The sequence below is a fragment of the Moschus berezovskii genome, chromosome 16 (assembly GCF_049115385.1).
Source record: "Moschus berezovskii isolate FMDL1 chromosome 16, NW_MosBer_1.0, whole genome shotgun sequence".
NCBI classification, from domain to species: domain Eukaryota; kingdom Metazoa; phylum Chordata; class Mammalia; order Artiodactyla; family Moschidae; genus Moschus; species Moschus berezovskii.
In genome coordinates, this window is record NC_142475.1 from 67,041,270 (window position 1) to 67,058,773 (window position 17,504).

A 17,504-nucleotide genomic window follows, 5' to 3' on the forward strand; every position below is an offset into this window, starting at 1 on the left:
ATGACCATGGGAAAAACCATTGCCTTGACCAGACGGACCTTGGTTGGCAAAGTAATGTCTCTGCTTTTTAATATACTATCAAGGTTGGTCATAACTTTCCTTCCAAGGAGCAAGCGTCTTTTAATTTCATGGCTGCAATCAGCATCTGCAGTGATTTTGGAGCCCAAAAAATCAAAGTCTGACACTGTTTCCACTGTTTTTCCATCTATTTCCCATGAAGTGATGGGACCAGATGCCATGATCTTTGTTTTCTGAATGTTGAGCTTCAAGCCAACCTTTTCACTCTCCTCTTTCACTTTCATCAAGAGGCTTTTGAGTTCCTCTTCACTTTCTGCCATAAGGGTAGTGTCATCTGCATATCTGAGATTATTGATATTTCTCCCAGCAATCTTGATTCCAGCTTGTGCTTCTTCCAGCCCAGCGTTCCTCATGATGTACTCTGCATATAAGTTAAATAAGCAAGGTGACAATATACAACCTTGACGTACTCCTTTTCCTATTTGGAGCTTTAATGACTAAATGCACAGGAGATTTAACAAAGAAAAGTTTGAATTTCTTTATCTATAAAATGAGTTACCCCTGGCTGGTCACTAGCACTCTGTAACATTCTTGGATTCTATGATGGGCAGTAGGACACTTAAAATATTCTAACCCATTATCTCTGAAAATCACTAAAAAGTCCAAGAAATCCCAGGGTTTGTGTATCCAGAGATATATTTAAGACTGTTGGCATTCACTGCTAGGTCACATGATTTAATATTTGGTAACCAAAAAATGATTACTATCAACAAACGCTTATCAAAAAGAGCTTTAGTCTCTTGGTATTTGGTGACTTAATACTCAGTTTCAACTGTTTATGAATAACCTCCAGCATGGAATCATTTATAATTCTGTTAAAGCATAACTCTGAACCAAACACTCTAAAGCTGAAGCAGTGGGTCACCAGGTATTGAGTGTCTAGCCTCACTCAGCTGAACTACCTAGAGTTTTTGTTCTTCCCTGTGCAACAACTCTTGTGAAGTAACAAATGATTCCATCCTAAATGTTTTTAGCTGAGCTGAAAAGAAAGCCAGATGCTTGGTGAAAGAAGTAGAATGAAAATGGATATGACTAAGAAACTGATGGTTCTTGGCCAGAAAATAGAACTTTGAGGTAAACGAAAGAATGCGTGAAATCAAATGTGACAGTGGTGCCAGAATTCACAAGGCCCCCAAAAGGCAACTCCCATGAATGTCCAAGGACTACGGGATGCGATTACATTCACAGTGGGATGTTCTTACACTGGTGCCCAAGCTGCTGCATCTTTTTAAAAGCACATTTCTGGGGCCACTCCTCAATTCAGAAGCTACTACATCAACTCAACTGAAGTCTGGGAACCCCTTTCTATCACAAAACTGAGAAGGCACACCAAGGCAGCAAGTAAAATACTTCAGTAAATATTACAGCAGCATTTGAACACAAAGGCCCTGTTTCTTATCTTTATAAAATGAATTCTTCATTCTTGATGCTTCATGCTTCCTAAATAAATTTTGTCGTTTGTCCACCTCTCAAAACAGATGCCTGTTTCACATCTGTAGATAGACATCTACAGATGCCTACATCCCATGCAGCTACTTAAACAAATTATCACTCCCACTCTTCTTGCAGACAGCTAAAAACATTTAGATACTACAAATGTCAGCGGCACCCAAGAGAGGAGAGAAAGTAATAGAAGAAATGGCTGACGAGCAAAGAAATTCAAGAACAAGAAATGTTTTTAAAATAAGTGGTGATTAAATAAGTGAGCATGACTTGTTAATTTCTTAGAAAGAAGTTCCATAGGATCATGTCTTCAAAATCGAGTATATTTAGCGTACCATAACTGGGTTGGTCTGGCTGTGAAGCCTGAGCAACTAGATCTTTATTATGATGCAGAAACAGTATTGTGTTCCTCAGAGTGAGCGCATGGTCGAAGTTCCTCTGTGCTTCCCCTTCACCAGTGCTCTGAACCTGAAACAAGAGAACGTACGGGTTGCAACGAAAACCACTCCCAAGCCATTCATGCTGGTTTATAACCATAAAGTCGAAACATTTAGACATTATTAAAAATCAGTCTTTTCATACTGTGAAATTAGTTTTCTGCTTGCTCCATGGAAAAAAAGCTATGCCCAACCTAGACAGCACATTGAAAAGTAGAGACATTACTTTGCCAACAAAGGTCCGTGTAGTCAAAGCTATGGCTTTTCCAGCAGTCATGTACGGACGTGAGAGTTGGGCTATAAAGAAAGCCAAGCACCAAAGAATTGCTGCTTTTGAACTGTGGTGCTGGAGAAGATTCTTGAGAGTCCCTTGGACTGCAAGGAGATCCAACCAGTCCATCCTAAAGGAAATCAATCCTGAACATTCATTGGAAGGACTGATGCTGAAGCTGAAACATCAATACTTTGGCCACCTGATGTGAATAGCTGGCTCACTGGAAAAAACCCTGATGCTGGGAAAGATTGAAGGCAGGAGGAGAAGGGGACGACAGAGGATGAGATGGTTGGATGGCATCACCGACTCAATGGGCATGCGTTTGAGCAGGCTTCAAGAGTTGGTGATGAACAGGGAAGCCTGGCATGCTACAGGCCACGGGGTCACAAAGAGTCAGTCACAACTGAGCAACTGAACTGAACTGAAAAATCAGCCAGTCAGAAATTTGCCCAGGCAATACTGAAACACATATTAACCTCAATCTTGGTTGAGCTTCCATTCGATTATACTTTGGAAGGTGACAGAAATTACCCCAAAAAGTAAAACTAACAACTTCAGCAACAAAGTCATGTCAAATTATAACATTATATGTTCCATATATGATTCAAACAGGGTGCTCAAAAAACTCTAAGATCTGTATATTCTGCTTTGTCTAGACAAGTAGTCTAATCCATGGTCACCAATGGTGCCGCTATTTTATCACCCTGTTCACAACTCTGCAAGGGACAACAGAGTATGTGACTCAATACAGCTGTTCAGTACTGCTGAACATACAGCTTCAAATCACTCAACAAGGATTCCCTGAGTCCCTGGTTCTGTGCTATGACCTCTTTAGGATGTAAGGACAGAAGAGTGGACAGAACTCCTGCCTTCACCGGGTTTACATTTTAATGCATGCGCTTCTGACACTGAGTCAGTCACCCATTTAATATGTAAAAGCACACACATTCCAGAAGCAGCAGAGAAAACAGAAGGCCAGGTCTACAGGGGGAAATAACTAATTATATTTGGATTACATTAACAAGATCAGCCAATTAAGTTTGATCAAGATGAAGCTTTTTAAAAAATAGCTAAGGAACTAGTTTTAAAAACTAAATTTCAGACTAAAGGGCTTTTCCAAGAATGTCTATGTGGTAAAAAAGAAAACAGATATATAAAGCGTAAAAGAGATCTTCCAATTTGCTCTACTTGATAAAAGACCAGCTGAGGTGAGAAAAATAAAAAGCTGGAAAGCATGTTAAAATGTGCTGGAATATAAAAAATTTATTGGAAAAGATGATACACAATAAGAAATGGGGCTAAACAAGATATTAAAAACATTGAGGAAACAGTGAAAATATAAAGATAAAAGTGAAGGAGACAAATTCATAACAAGGATCATCTCAGGCACTAAAAAAGTAAAAATCCTATGGAGAAGGTGGGAAGGAAAAAATGTTATGGTGGTTTATTTATTTATTTATTTTGAGATATAAAGGAAGTACAAAATTACCAAACATTCTCTAAACATACATGAGTTCATCACTAGAGCAAGGAAGGTACCGAAATGATTCATCAAACAACAGATTAGGCACACAAACCACTTGCTTACAGAAGCACAGAGGGCAGAATAAAATACTCAGGGAATGAAACACACCAAAAAGGTGATCAAGATTTAGAATGAAGGAAAACTAGGCTGTACTCATGGTGGGGGGGGGAGGGGGGGGAAGATGGTTAAAAACAAATATGGCTGAAGTCTTCAAGATGCTAAAAGGGACAGTGAGAGTGGACATAAATACGATACCCAGGGACATTGTTCCAGATTAAGTGGAACAAAACTTTCAAATAAAAATTGCTTAAGAGTAGATTTTTTAAGTCATGATGAAAAGAAAAAAATAAATAAATAAAGGCTATTTTAGAAAAGTGCGTAAAAACTGCACATAGACTTTAAGATTTCTGTACCCCATTTCCTCATTAAGTCAAATTATCCTAAGAGCTTAGATGAGGTAAATGACTCTTTTAAAATCACAAAATTCATTCATCCACTCGATATGTTTAAACCTAAATGACTGCCACAGTTTTAGGGTGGGAATGAGGTAGGAATGAGCAAGAATATACCAAAAATCTACACAACCAACAACTGATGTTTTATCAAGAAAGAAAAGAGTCCAAACACCCTGACATCCCATAAGCTATCTAGATTTACCTTTTCTAGTTCAATAAGAAAGCTGTCCAGAGACTCATCTGAGAGTTTGCCAACTTCAAACATTGTGACTGCATGGCTTTTCAAATTCTGAAATAGAGAAACAAAAACAAAACTGAAATGTACCTTATTTGAGCCTATTATTAATAAGTTCTAGCTTTCCTCTGAATGCTAAGCATCTTATCTTTATACTATGCTTTCCAATATGTTTAACCTCAAGTGTGCATAAAGAGTTGATTTTTCTAATTACAAAAGCAGCCCTCACTAAAAAGCTGCCACATTCCTCTAAAGAATATAAAACAAAGCTGGCTGCATTTTCAGGAATAAATTTAATACTTAAAAAAAAGATTTAACAACACTGAGTTATTATGTACCGAACTGTTAAACCTTTTTATATTTAATTAACAATTTGACTTACTGGTGAAAGGTTTCCCATCATTAAAAAGGCAGTAAGTGTTGAGTCAAATAGGAACGCGATACGCTTTGTGTATCCTGTAGACAGATTCAAACTGTTTATACTGGCTGTGTCTGCTGGGGGGATAAAAATCATAGTTTAAAAATCAAGTAAATGAAAACTGTTCATTACTTATCATTTGCAGTGAGAAAGTATTCCATTTCAACTTTATTTAATAATTAAAAGTACATAATATAGGCAATACTGTAAGTCATAAGCGGTCCCAATTCTACCTTATTTCCAACATAGAGAAAGAAAAAAACAATTTTTTTAAGCCATTCACTTGTGCAGTAAACTTTCTGAAAGTCAATAATAAACCACGACTTGATCACTGTCAGATCAAAATGACTACCTAGCTTAACCTCTGTGGACAAGTCGCCGGGTCCAGGGAACAGAACTACCGAGGGCAGGAACAGCAGCCACTTGACTGTGCCTTCTCCTCTCCCCACACAACCACGTGCAAGCCCCTCGTCCTCTATGCTCTGTCCCCTCTGTACCTAGAGGCCTTCCTGCGGTAGTCTTCCTGCACGCGCCAGCTGGCGCTCTCTTGGTTGTTCTCGGCCCCAACACCATCTTCTCCACGAAGGCTGCCTACACCCCTCTGGGCAGAAGGAGGGCTCTTCCTCTTTGCTCCCCACAAACACCACAGTGCCTCTCACGCTGCGGTGGCTCTTACACTCTCCAGATTCAGTTTTTAGAAGAAAACTATTGTATTTCCTATCAATTTTACGCCCCTGAGATCTAGCAGCATATGGGTAAGTACTCAAAGATACATACTGAGTGAAGAAAATCCAGCCCAAATCACAAATTAACCGTAAGCCTGGAGAGTTAGCTTTATGAGTGTATGTGCAGACACACGGCTTATTTACAGACAGGCTCAAGCTGAGCCACCACTAACCTGAGTCTTCTTGACTGTTTGTATCCGTGTCAGTAGCCGATGAAGCTTCCTGTACAGGGCTCCTACTTGCCCCGCCATCCCACGACAGGAGCATCTTCTGTGGATCTAAAGTACTCCTGTTGATGAAGAAAACAGTCACTTTTGAAAAACCACATAGATGACCGTATACAAAAACAGCCACTGAAGCCAGTACTGAGGTTACAAACATTCACCTAAATCCACTCTTACATTCCGGCCCCAAACTGAGACGGAGCCCTAAAATATTCTGCACCCACAGCGAAGGTTCTTAACTAAACCCATGGACAGGCTTTAGAGAATCTGAGAACATTTTAAATTTGTATGTAACATATAGTATGAGCTTTTCTCTAGGGAAAGTGTCATAGTTTTCAACAGATTCTAAAAAAAAATCCCAACACACACAAGATTAAACATCACTAATATATAGGGTTCAATCTGCTGAATACATAAAATTTTGTACATAAAACTGTATTTTTTCCCCAAAACAAAAAACTCTCATACTAAATAAATGAGTGACTTTAATCTGTTTACGGATGGAACGTTCTTCCACGATGAATGAAGCTGGTCCAAATTTATTACTTGGCCTTTCTTGTGGGCAAACCCCAATCGGCAGTACACTGACACAGCATTCTAAAAGGAATATAAAGGAAACGAGTATCTGAAATAAACCAGACGTCAGAATGTCTGTAGCCAGAAAACATTATTATGGACTACATTTATAGAGATCCTCAAATATTTTCATCCCATAGCCAGAAAAAAACCATTTTCAGTAGGCCTGGTCTTCCCCTAAGATCTCCACATACGCAGGAGAGGGAAAGCCTCCAACCCTCTGGCTTGGCCCTCCCTAGATCCACCCCTCAAGAAGCGGGAGTTGGTGCTTTAACTGACATCACCGCAAGACACTGTGACTTCATTACAAGGCACTGGTCAGGCTGCTCCCTGCTGAGCACAGACAGGTGAGGACAGCTTTCACTCCCTGGGGTGGGATACTGCTTCAGGGTTCTGATCTTGCTCTGCTCTGCTTCCTCTGACTCTGTAAGCATCTCACTGCTTCCGCTTCTCAGTATCACGACAAAGATCTATAATCCATTCAGTGCTCGTAACATGAGTGAAAAAGAGTAGGAAAATTACATACCTTAACCAGAGACAGGTCTATCTCAAGAACATTTGCAAGCTGGACAATAAAATTAAAAATTATTTCACACCCTAAGAATTATCAGTATATCATCATAAACAGTTATAGATAACCTATCCATCATGAGCAAAAGTTAAATTATTAATCATGGAAATACTAAATAAATTTGGTAAGCAGAATTTTCTTCTTTCCATATCTTGAAGACATTCAGAGTAGTACAAATCCAGGTAGTGACCCTAACAACTTAGTGTGAATTATAATTACTTGAGCTACTTTAATTAGAATTACTTAGTTTTAATTTTCTCATTTAAAATGAAAAAATTCTAGATCAATCGTTTACAATGCTTTTACTTTAAAGTCATCATATAAAGTTATTCAACCAAATCACAACTATATACATATGCAGGAAGTAACTTAAGAATAGTGACTTAAGTATATTAAGGGTCTAAGATCCAACCATGAACGGATTTTTAAAATATTTTAGTTATATCATTAAATAATTTTATCTACTTTACACAAACTTATTTTATAATCTTGAGGCTAAATTCTTTCCTAAGATGCTGTCACACTTCCCTCTGCAACATTAGTATGCTCATCTATTGACACAAATATCTTATAAAGCAGAGTTTCAAAATAATCACCTTGCACTCGATTCATTACAAAACCTTCAAGAGGAGGAACTAAAATAAACAAAACAGACATTTCTCAGCAATTTAATTTTGTAAAAGAAGAAAGTTTAATTCAAATATCTATTCAAAAAGAGACCTCCAACTTAGGAAATGAATTCAGCCTTTGATTCATTTTATCAACTCCACTGCAAGTTTTTCTAAAACTCCCAAAGTAAAGGTCCTATACAGAATGCTGTCTACACATAGTGGACTCTGATGGCAGAGCATAAATCCATAAAAGTAATTTCACCCCCAGGGACCGCTCAGCTTTACTCAGGCAGAGAAGTGCTTACAGGCGTGGACTCAGTAGAAAGGCAGGGGGACTGTAGTTGCTTCAGAATGGGGAAGCCTGCCAAGGGTATGTTTTTGATCGGTCTTAGGCAGCAGGATCCCTGGTCTGAAGCAGAGAAACAAGGGCTGCAAGCTGCCATGCTACACAAAACCAGGGGGACAAAAAGTATCAACTCGCTGCCCTTCATCCCATCATCCCCGCTCCATCCTGACAAAAGGGGAAACCCATATGTGTCACTGCCACGTTTATCACTGATGTAATTTGCTGTCTGGGGCTTTCTATTCTGTATCCTCCTTAATGGGAAGAGGGTCAAAACCTTTGTCCGCACAAGAGGCTGCCCAGTCACTACTCTCCACCTGGCAGTTGGTACTCACTTCTCCCCATCTCTTTGGGCCAGATGCCCTACTCCAATGTACTAGGCTGCTCTTCCCAACCATAATGAGGAGGCACTACGCTTGCCTTTGCCAGTCTCCCCTGTGGGCACACTTCCCTTAAAAGAATTCTGGGAAGATGTGTGCCTAGATCACAAGAGGACTTGGTGTCCCTGTGTCCTCTGACCCTAACACTACCTCCCTGCACCCAAAACCTGAAAGCATTTCCAACAGAGAGCTGTAAGACAAAACACAAGTGAGCAGAATGAAGACGCTGTGAAGAGCCACAATGCACACATCAGGGTAGGCTGTCCCAGTTACAGCTCTGTCTCACAGCATTTTCTGATTTGCTGCTACCCATATTTCTAATCACCCAAGAACTGTCAAGGATCAAAGGTTTCTTTTTAGCAATATTTCAGCAATCCCATCCTTTAATAGAATTAGTTCTTTTACTACACTATCAACTATGTGAAAAAGAAGTGTCAAAATTTACTGAATGCTTACTAAACACCAGACTACACTACTAGCTGCTTTATAGATATAATTTCACTTAATCCTCTTAATATCAAGAGTTGTTAAAAACTATACCTTATCTTAGAGATGAAGAAACCAAGGCATTAAGAGGTTAGAAATATGCAATTTACATTTGGGCAAAAAGAATGAGAAATTCTTTATCTCTACATAAAGAGATACAGAATAGTCTTCAATATATATTAAGTTAAAAAAGCAAAGCATGCGTTGGATACACCATCTGTGTAAGAATAAAATCACACAAAAAAGGATATATATATATTTGTGCACAGTATGTTTGTGAGAGAGTATATAGGCAACTTAGCAGTAGTGGCCAAGAGAGAAATTGAGTAACTCAGGGCAGGCATCGGAAGCAGATGGTTTTATACTCTGTTGTAAGTTTAGTATTTTATAATCCTGATTATTACCTACTCAAAAAGACATTAATAAAAATAAAGAAAAATACCTGGAAATAGCAAAGAAAATTATTTTTTAAAAAATAAAGGATAAGGAAGGCCTGGGCATAAACACACATAAACACATATAAACACAAATAAAACATAAAGGTCAGGACACACCTGATATGAGGGAGTATTTCTGTAATAAGCCCTATCACTCAATAGTGGTATCACAAACAAGCGAAAAGGTATGATGGAAAACACACTTACAACACATAACCTTAATGTAACAAGTGCTTCTACAAATTGGGAAGAAATCTAACCTATAGAAAAAAAGCTCTACTGTGTTCAAAGATATTAACCACATCACAATAATAAATAAGTAAGGAAATGATCTAAATAACCAGCAACAGAGTCATGGTTTAGTAAACTGAAACCACTGTTGTTCTTGTTCGTTTGTTTGTTGCCAAGTGGTGTCTCTTTTGCAACCCCACAGACTGTAGCCCACCAGGCTCCTCTGTCCACGGGATTTCCCAGGCAAGAATACTGGAGCAGGTTACCATTTCCTTCTCCAATCAAACCTGTGTCTCTTGCACTGGCAGGAGGATTTTTTACCACTGAGCCACTTGGGAAGCCCCAAACTTCCTCATATTAATACAAGGGTCTTAATACTGATTTGACTTGGGGAGGGAGTGAAGAAGGGAGGAAGAGATAAGCCAAAAAGGACGGTCATTACATGAAAAAATAAGACACAGATATGTCTGGTAAAAATGAACAACATGCAATTCTGTGATGTTACTGAATACATGGAGAAACTGACGCAGTGAACAAGGTTTAAAAGGTGACATACATGTATAAAGACAGATTTGATTTAGGATTTTCAGAAATTTACCTTGGATTTCTATTTTAACACAGTGTCTACACCACCATAAGATAAAACTAAAAAGAAGGAATTTAACAAAAATCACCACAATGTGCTGTAACGTAATGAGGAAGAAATGGTTTTCTTTGAGAAATTCTAACACAAAGATCCCAGGATGACGTGTGTCTAACTTATTAGGGTGATACACAGTGCCCAGCACCTAGCAGCCATTCAAAAAACATTGAGAAATATTACCACATACTCACCTGCTATACAACTGTCATCAGCTCTTGGTACATCCAGATAAACAAATCCTGTGTTATAGAAACCTACAGAAGCAAAAGTATCTTGTTTTAGATGAAACAGTAAACATTAGCAGTTAAAAAAATAAAATAAAAACTTTATTCTTGATTTTCCATAAAGATAAAGATTCTTACAACTTAATGGTATGTGAAAAAAAGACAGAAGAAAAACATTATTGTCAGAGCTTTCAAAATCTTGGTTTCCCTCAAATGCTCAGAACTGCAAAATTTCTCTTATGATTCATTCACATAAATTTCTAGTCTATGTGACTAATTACAGCCACACTGGAAAACAATGGACAAAGGTCACATTTTAAACAATACCACACTTTCCTGAGGAAATATTACTATTCTTATCTAATTGATAAATAATTGCTACTAATTGTTGATGGCTTAAAATAAGTTTTTATGTTGACAGAAGACCATTTCTACTAACCACTTACTATGGACTACATTGTAATCTAGTGATCCAGAGAGTCGAGGGCCTGCATCAATGATCTTATCAATAGCACATTTCTCAGACAAAGTGCATATCTAGGAAAAGCAAAATATTTTCAATTAAGTGCTGTCCAAATTAACTTATTGATCAGTTCAGATCAGTTCAGTTCAGTTCATTTCAGTCGCTCAGTCGGGTCCGACTCCTAGCGACCCCATGAACCACAGCACGCCAGGCCTCCCTGTCCATCACCAACTCCCGAAGTTCACTCAAACTCATGTCCATCGAAGTCGGTGATGCCATCCAGCCACCTCATTCTCTGTCGTCCCCGTCTCCTCCTACCCCAATCGCTCCCAGAATCAGACTCTTTTCCAGTGAGTCAACTCGTCGCATGAGGTGGCCAAAGTATTGGAGTTTCAGCTTTAGCATCAGTCCTTCCAATGAACACCCAGGATTGATCTCCTCTAGAACGGACTGGTTGGATCTCCTTGCAGTCCAAGGGACTCTCAAGAGTCTTCTCCAGCACCACGGTTCAAAAGCATCAATTCTTCGGCAATCAGCTTTCTTCACAGTCCAACTCTCACATCCAGACATGACCACGAGAAAAACCATAGCCTTGACTAGATGGACCTTGGTTGGCAAAGTAATGTCTCTGCTTTTTAATATGCTATCTAGGCTGGTCATAACTTTCCTTCCAAGGAGTAAGCGTCTTTTAATTTCATGGCTGCAATCAGCATCTGCAGTGATTTTGGAGCCCAAAAAAATAAAGTCTGACACTGTTTCCACTGTTTCCCCATCTATTTCCCATGAAGTGATGGGACCAGATGCCATGATCTTCGTTTTCTGGATGTTGAGCTTCAAGTCAACCTTTTCACTCTCCTCTTTCACTTCCATCAAGAGGCCTTTGCGTTCCTCTTCACTTTCTGCCATAAGGGTGGTGTCATTTGCATATCTGAGGTTATTGATATTTCTCCCAGCAATCTTGATTCCAGCTTGTGCTTCTTCCAGCCCAGCGTTCCTCGTGATGTACTCTGCATATAAGTTAAACAAGCAGGGTGACAATATACAACCTTGATGTACTCCTTTTCCTATTTGGAACCAGTCTGTTGTTCCATGTCCAGTTCTAACTGTTGCTTCCTGACCTGCATACAGGTTTCTCAAGAGGCAGGTCAAGTGGTCTGGTATTCCCATTTCTTTCAGAATTTTCCACATTTTATTGTGATCCACACAGTCAAATGCCTTGGCATAGTCAATGAAGCAGAAATAGATGTTTTTCTGGAACTCTCTTGCTTTCTCCATAATCCAGCGGATGTTGGCAATTTGATCTCTGGTGCCTCTGCCTTTTCTAAAACCTGCTTGAACATCTGGAAGTTCACTATTCACATATTGCTGAAGCCTAGCTTGGAGAATTTTGAGCATGACTTTACTAGCGTGTGAGATGAGTGCAATTGTGCGGTAGTTTGAGCATTCTTTGCCATTCCCTTTCTTTGGGATTGGAATGAAGACTGACCTTTTCCAGTCCCATGGCCATTGCTGAGTTTTCCAAATTTGCTGGCATATTGAGTGCAGCACTTTAACAGCATCATCTTTCAGGATTTGAAATAGCTCAACTGGAATTCCATCCCCTCCACTAGCTTTGTTCGTCGTGATGCTCTCTAAGGCCCACTTGACTTCACATTCCAAGATGTCTGGTTCCAGGTGAGTGATCACGCCATCATGATTATCTTCGTCGTGAAGATCTTTTTTGTACAGTTCTTCTGTGTATTCTTGCCACCTCTTCTTAATATCTTCTGCTTCTGTTAGGTGTTAGGTGTCAGTGATGCCATCCAACCATCTCATCCTCTGTCGTCCCCTTCTCCTCCTGCCTTCAATCTTGCCCAGCATCCGGGTCTTTTCAAATGGGTCAGTTCTTCACATCAACTGTTAGCATTTGCTTTATATACTGAGGGGCTCCTATTTTGGGTGCATATATATTTATAATTGGTATGTCTTCTTGGACTCATTCCTTGATGATTATGTAGTGCCTTTGGATGGTCTTTACTTTGAAGTCTGTTTTTTGTTTCTTTTTTTAACTTATTTTTTAATTGAAAGATAATTGCTTTACAGAATTTTCTCAGACCTCAACAAGAATCAGCTCTAGGTATAAATAGATATATATATATATCCTCTCCCTTTTGAACTTCCCTCCCATCTCCCACCCCATCCCACCCCTCTTTTGTCTGATATGAGTATCGCAGTTGGTGCAATGGTGAAGAATCTGCCCACCAATGCAGGAGACACAGGAAATGTGGGTTCAGTCCCTGAGTTGGGAAGATCTCCTGGAGAAGGAAGTGACAACCCACTCCAGTATTATGCCTACAGAATCCCAGGGACAGATGAGCCTGGCAGGCTAGAGTCCATGGGTTGCAATAAATTGGTCATGACTGAGCACGCATGCGAGCACTCCAACTTTGTTTTGATTTCCATTTCTATGGAATATCTCTCTCCATTCCCTCATTTTCAGTCTGTATATGTCCCTAGATATGAAGTGGCTCTCTTGTAGACAGCATATATATGGTTCCTGTTTATAGATCCATTCAGCCAGCCTGCATCTTTTGGTTGGAGGATTTAATCCATTTGCACATAAGGCAGTTATCAATCAGTGTATTCCTGTTGCCATTTTGTTCATTGCTGTGGGTTTGCTTTGTAGGCCTTGTTTCTTCCCTTCCTCTTTAGTTCCCTTCTCTTGTGTTTCCCACCTGGAGAAGTTCCTTTAGCATTTGTTGCAAACCTGGCTTGGTGGTGCTGAATTCTCTGTTTTTGCTTGTCTGAAAAACTTTTGATTTCTCTGTTGAATCTGAATGAGAGCCTTGCTGGTAGAGTATTCTTGGTTGTAGGTTTTCCCTTCATCACTTTAAATATATCCTGCAACTCACTTTTGAAGTACAGAATTTCTACTGAAAAATCAGCTGATAACCTTATGAGTCATATTCTTGAGTTGTTTTGCAGATACTAAAACCTCCATCAGATAGAAAGAGTTAGCTGTATGCTGAATACAAGCACATAGACCCCAGATGGCTTGGAATCAGAAAGCTGATTATGTTAACTCCCAAAATACCTCCTTGTTACACCACCAACCCATCAGAAGAAGTCCACAATCCACATATCCCTTGACTTCTCCCTTACCTTACCTTTAGAAACCTTTCCCTGAAAGACTTTAAGGATCTTGGGTCTTTTGTGGGTGAGCTGCCCATTCTCCTTACTTGGCCCCATTTTGGGTGCCTTGCAATAATTGCTATTCTTTCCTTTACCACAAGCCATATTTGTAGATTAGCTTTATTATACACATGCAAGCAGACCCAAGTTTCATCTGCTAACAAGGTCAAGCCAATGATGAACCCTCCTGTAACTGCCTGTTCCCAAATTCCTTGTAATGAGAAATATCACGTGCCCTTACTGTTTAAGCTACTTCAAGTGGAGTGTTCTACTGTTTAGTACTTTTTCCCATTTAAATTTATCTCAGTGAGATAGACATTGAGCTAGAGTTCTTTTTCTCTGATTGGATGAAAATTAGAGAAAACTGTGTAGTTCAAACTTAGTTCTCTCGATTAGGAATAAAGGCTAATGCATCAAATGAGTACAGAAAGTAACAAGGTCCACAGTATCATATACAAAGTAAAAATAACAAAACGGTCACTACTGCTCACTTGTTGACTTACTTGTGGCATGCTTCTTTTCTTTTAAGCATTTTGTATTAATCAGAGAGTGAGTGAGAGTTAGAGACAGACATATATAAAGTGATGTGTGTGTGTGCGTGTGTGTGTCTTCAGTGCTGGGCCCTGCTCTTGTGAACTATGCACCAACCAGCTCTTATCATCAACCAGCACTTTGGAAACACCCAAACCTTGGATTCCTCCCAGATTCTTCTCTTCCTTGTTACCCTCACATCCAGGCTGGTGGCGCATACTATGGAATCTACCCCCTTTTCAGTGCCTCCTCCACGGCTCCCTTGGCCAGATGGTTCACTTCAGGATATAAGAGGCATTATATTTCTCTTCAACTCAAAGCTTTCCTCTGGCTCCCAACTCGGTAGGAATAGAGGCCAAGGCCTTCAAGTGGCTTTCATGCCCACCACCATGTGCCTGGGCTTCCTCTTAGAATTCGCCTTCACCAGGCCTGTCCTTTTGCATCCCTTAAATGCAGAGAACTTTCCCACCAGAGCTTCTGCACTTGTGTTTTCCACCTGAGACACTTCTCCCCAGATGTCTGTGGAATTGCTGCCCCAACCCTCTCGGTCTTTGCTCAAACATCACTGCAAGAGAGGCCCTCCCTGAAGAAGCTCCCCATGTGCTGCCACTGCCCAGACCATCTCACCCTGTCTCATTCACCCAGGTTTATTTCTGCCCTGAGTGCTTTCACCAGCTGAAATATATGCGTGTAGCTGTTTGTTTGCTTATGTGTCTCTCTGCTAGAAGGTACTGTACACAATGTTCTCTGTGTATCTCTGTCACATAGCACACAGCCTGTAATTAATTCATACTAATTGGATGAATGAGCACTATGTTCCCCAAGGTCTTTCTGACACTATCCAGAGGGAGTGGAGGGGTCACTGTGCATGCTAAATAGCTTCAGTTGTATCCGACTCTTTGCAATCCTATGGACTGTAGCATGTCAGGTGCCTCTGTCCATGGGGGTCCTCGAGGCAAGAATACTGGAGTGGGTTACCATGCCTTTCTCTAGGGGATCTTCCCCCAGGGAAGATTCTCCCTGCATTGACAGGCAGATTCTTTTACCACTAGCGCTATGTGGGAAGCCTGGAGGGGTCACTAGATCTCCCCAATTTATCTTTCACATGTTGAGTGGTCAACTTAAATTTTTATTTGATAAAAATGGCTATCCTGCTAAAAGATTTTAAGATGTTTATTTTAGACTAAAGTGAGTGACAGTCACTCAGTCATGTCTGACTCTTTAAAACCCCCTGGACTATACAGCACACGGAATTCTCCAGGCCCGAATACTGGAGTGGGTATCCTTTCCCTTCTCCAGGAATCTTCCCAACCCAGGGATCAAATCCAGGTCTCCCGCGTTGCCAGCAGATTCTTTACCAGGTGAGCCACAGGGGAAGCCTTATTTTAGACTATTCCATGGGTAAAGGGGGGACAATGGATTGTGTGCTTGAGAAGCAAAATTTCACTACTTTACACACTTTCCTTTAGCTGGAGGATAATTGATACACAATGTTACACTGGTTTCTGCCATACAACAATGCAAATCAGTCGTAATATATATCCCCTCCCTCTCCTCTCCTATCTCACCCCTCTAGGTCATCTCAGAGTCCCAGGCTGGGCTCCCCAACTTTACTCAGTTCTATTGTGTAAATGTAAAAAATGAACATATAGCATTTTAACTTAAAAATAAAAGACTTATAAATAGTGCAGTGATGTGGAGGAGTGTAATGCACTGTCTGCTACCCAGGCCTGTCTGTTACCAATGGGACCAGCATACCTCAGATCAGGCCTCATCATCTCCTCTCTCTTACTTTCTGTGAGACCTGAGCATTTCTTTACACAAACTACACACTGTGTGTGGATTTTAAATGCACAGATTATTGTATCTTTCTCATTTTAAAAATATCCATTCACTTTACAAGACAGTTGGAGGAGAATAGTCAAACGACAGATATGCCCTCCTACAAAAGACTTGCACTGGTAACACTGTCAAGTACTTTTTATGTTTTGGTTTACAATGCAAGTTTTTTTGTTTGTTTTATGTAGTTGGATATACTTGCATCTAGGTCCAAGTTTATGTCCTTTAACAAATTTCTACCATATTGAAGTCCTAACTTTCATGTCTCTTGAAAGAATTAAAATTAAAATCAGTTCTTGTTTCTCTCTCCTTTTGCTTTGGAACAGGTCCTTTGCTTCAGAAAGATGATTGTGACTCATCCCAAGGTCAGTGTGCCCCGCCTGTCTACAGTGGGTCCAGTGTGGTTCCTGGCAGCACAATTAGTTCTCTGAAATTTCCACAAAGCTTGGAAAGACTTCTGATAAATCCACTGTGAAAGCCTGGAATAACTCCGGTACAACTAGCCTATTACTCTTGAAAACTGTATTATTTCCTTTGATCAATTTTTAGAAATTAAAGAAATAACGGTGAACGTGAATTTCATTTGGGTCTTGACATTGGCAGGTCAGTGGGAACACAGACTTCACACTTCCTGCCTCATCACCTGGCACTAAGGAGGTGGCACTACTGGCGTGGTGTCAGGAGGCCAATTAAAATGCAAAGATGCCAAAAGACAGTCTCAGCCTTCCCTGGTGGTCCAGTGGTTAAGAGTCGTCCTTGCTTGCAGGGGATGCTGGTTCGACCCAGGAAGATCTCACATCCTGCACAGCAACTAAGCCCAAGCACCAGAACTACTGAGCCCACACTCTAGAGCCTGAGAACTGAAACTGCTGAGCCCATGTGCTCTAGAACCTGTGTTCCACACCTAGAAAGTAACCCTGCTCACTGCAACGAGAGAAAACTCCTGAGCAGCAACGAAAACCCAGAGTAGCCAAAAATTACTAAGTAAAGAAAAATTTTTTAAAAGACTCAGTCTCATAACATAATACCCAGAATGTCCCGATTTCAGTTGAAAATCACTCCTCTTTCCAAAAAATGGGAAAATCTCCACCTGAATTAGAAAAGACAAATAGATGCCAAGACCAAGATGACAAGGATATTATCTGACAAGGAGATTAAAGGAGTCATCCTAAAAATATTTCAAG

At 40.1% G+C, this 17,504-nt stretch overlaps 2 protein-coding genes across 3 annotated transcripts in view; one reads left to right on the forward strand and one right to left on the reverse strand.

Annotated features, from left to right (window-relative positions):
* LOC148775265 (A-kinase anchor protein 4-like) overlaps nucleotides 1-17,504 on the forward strand; it is a 284,785-nt gene that overhangs the window by 234,792 nt on the left and 32,489 nt on the right. The window lies entirely within an intron of this gene.
* On the reverse strand, nucleotides 1,725-14,007 carry LOC129560312 (protein FAM91A1-like). The gene is made up of 9 exons (XM_088844647.1): nucleotides 13,926-14,007; nucleotides 10,284-10,346; nucleotides 7,878-8,083; nucleotides 6,917-6,955; nucleotides 6,299-6,411; nucleotides 5,764-5,879; nucleotides 4,830-4,942; nucleotides 4,415-4,501; nucleotides 1,725-1,989 (listed from the first exon to the last, which is right to left on the reverse strand). The coding sequence occupies exons 1-9, from the start codon at nucleotides 14,005-14,007 to the stop codon at nucleotides 1,795-1,797; spliced, it is 1,014 nt and encodes a 337-aa protein (XP_088700773.1). The 3' UTR covers nucleotides 1,725-1,794.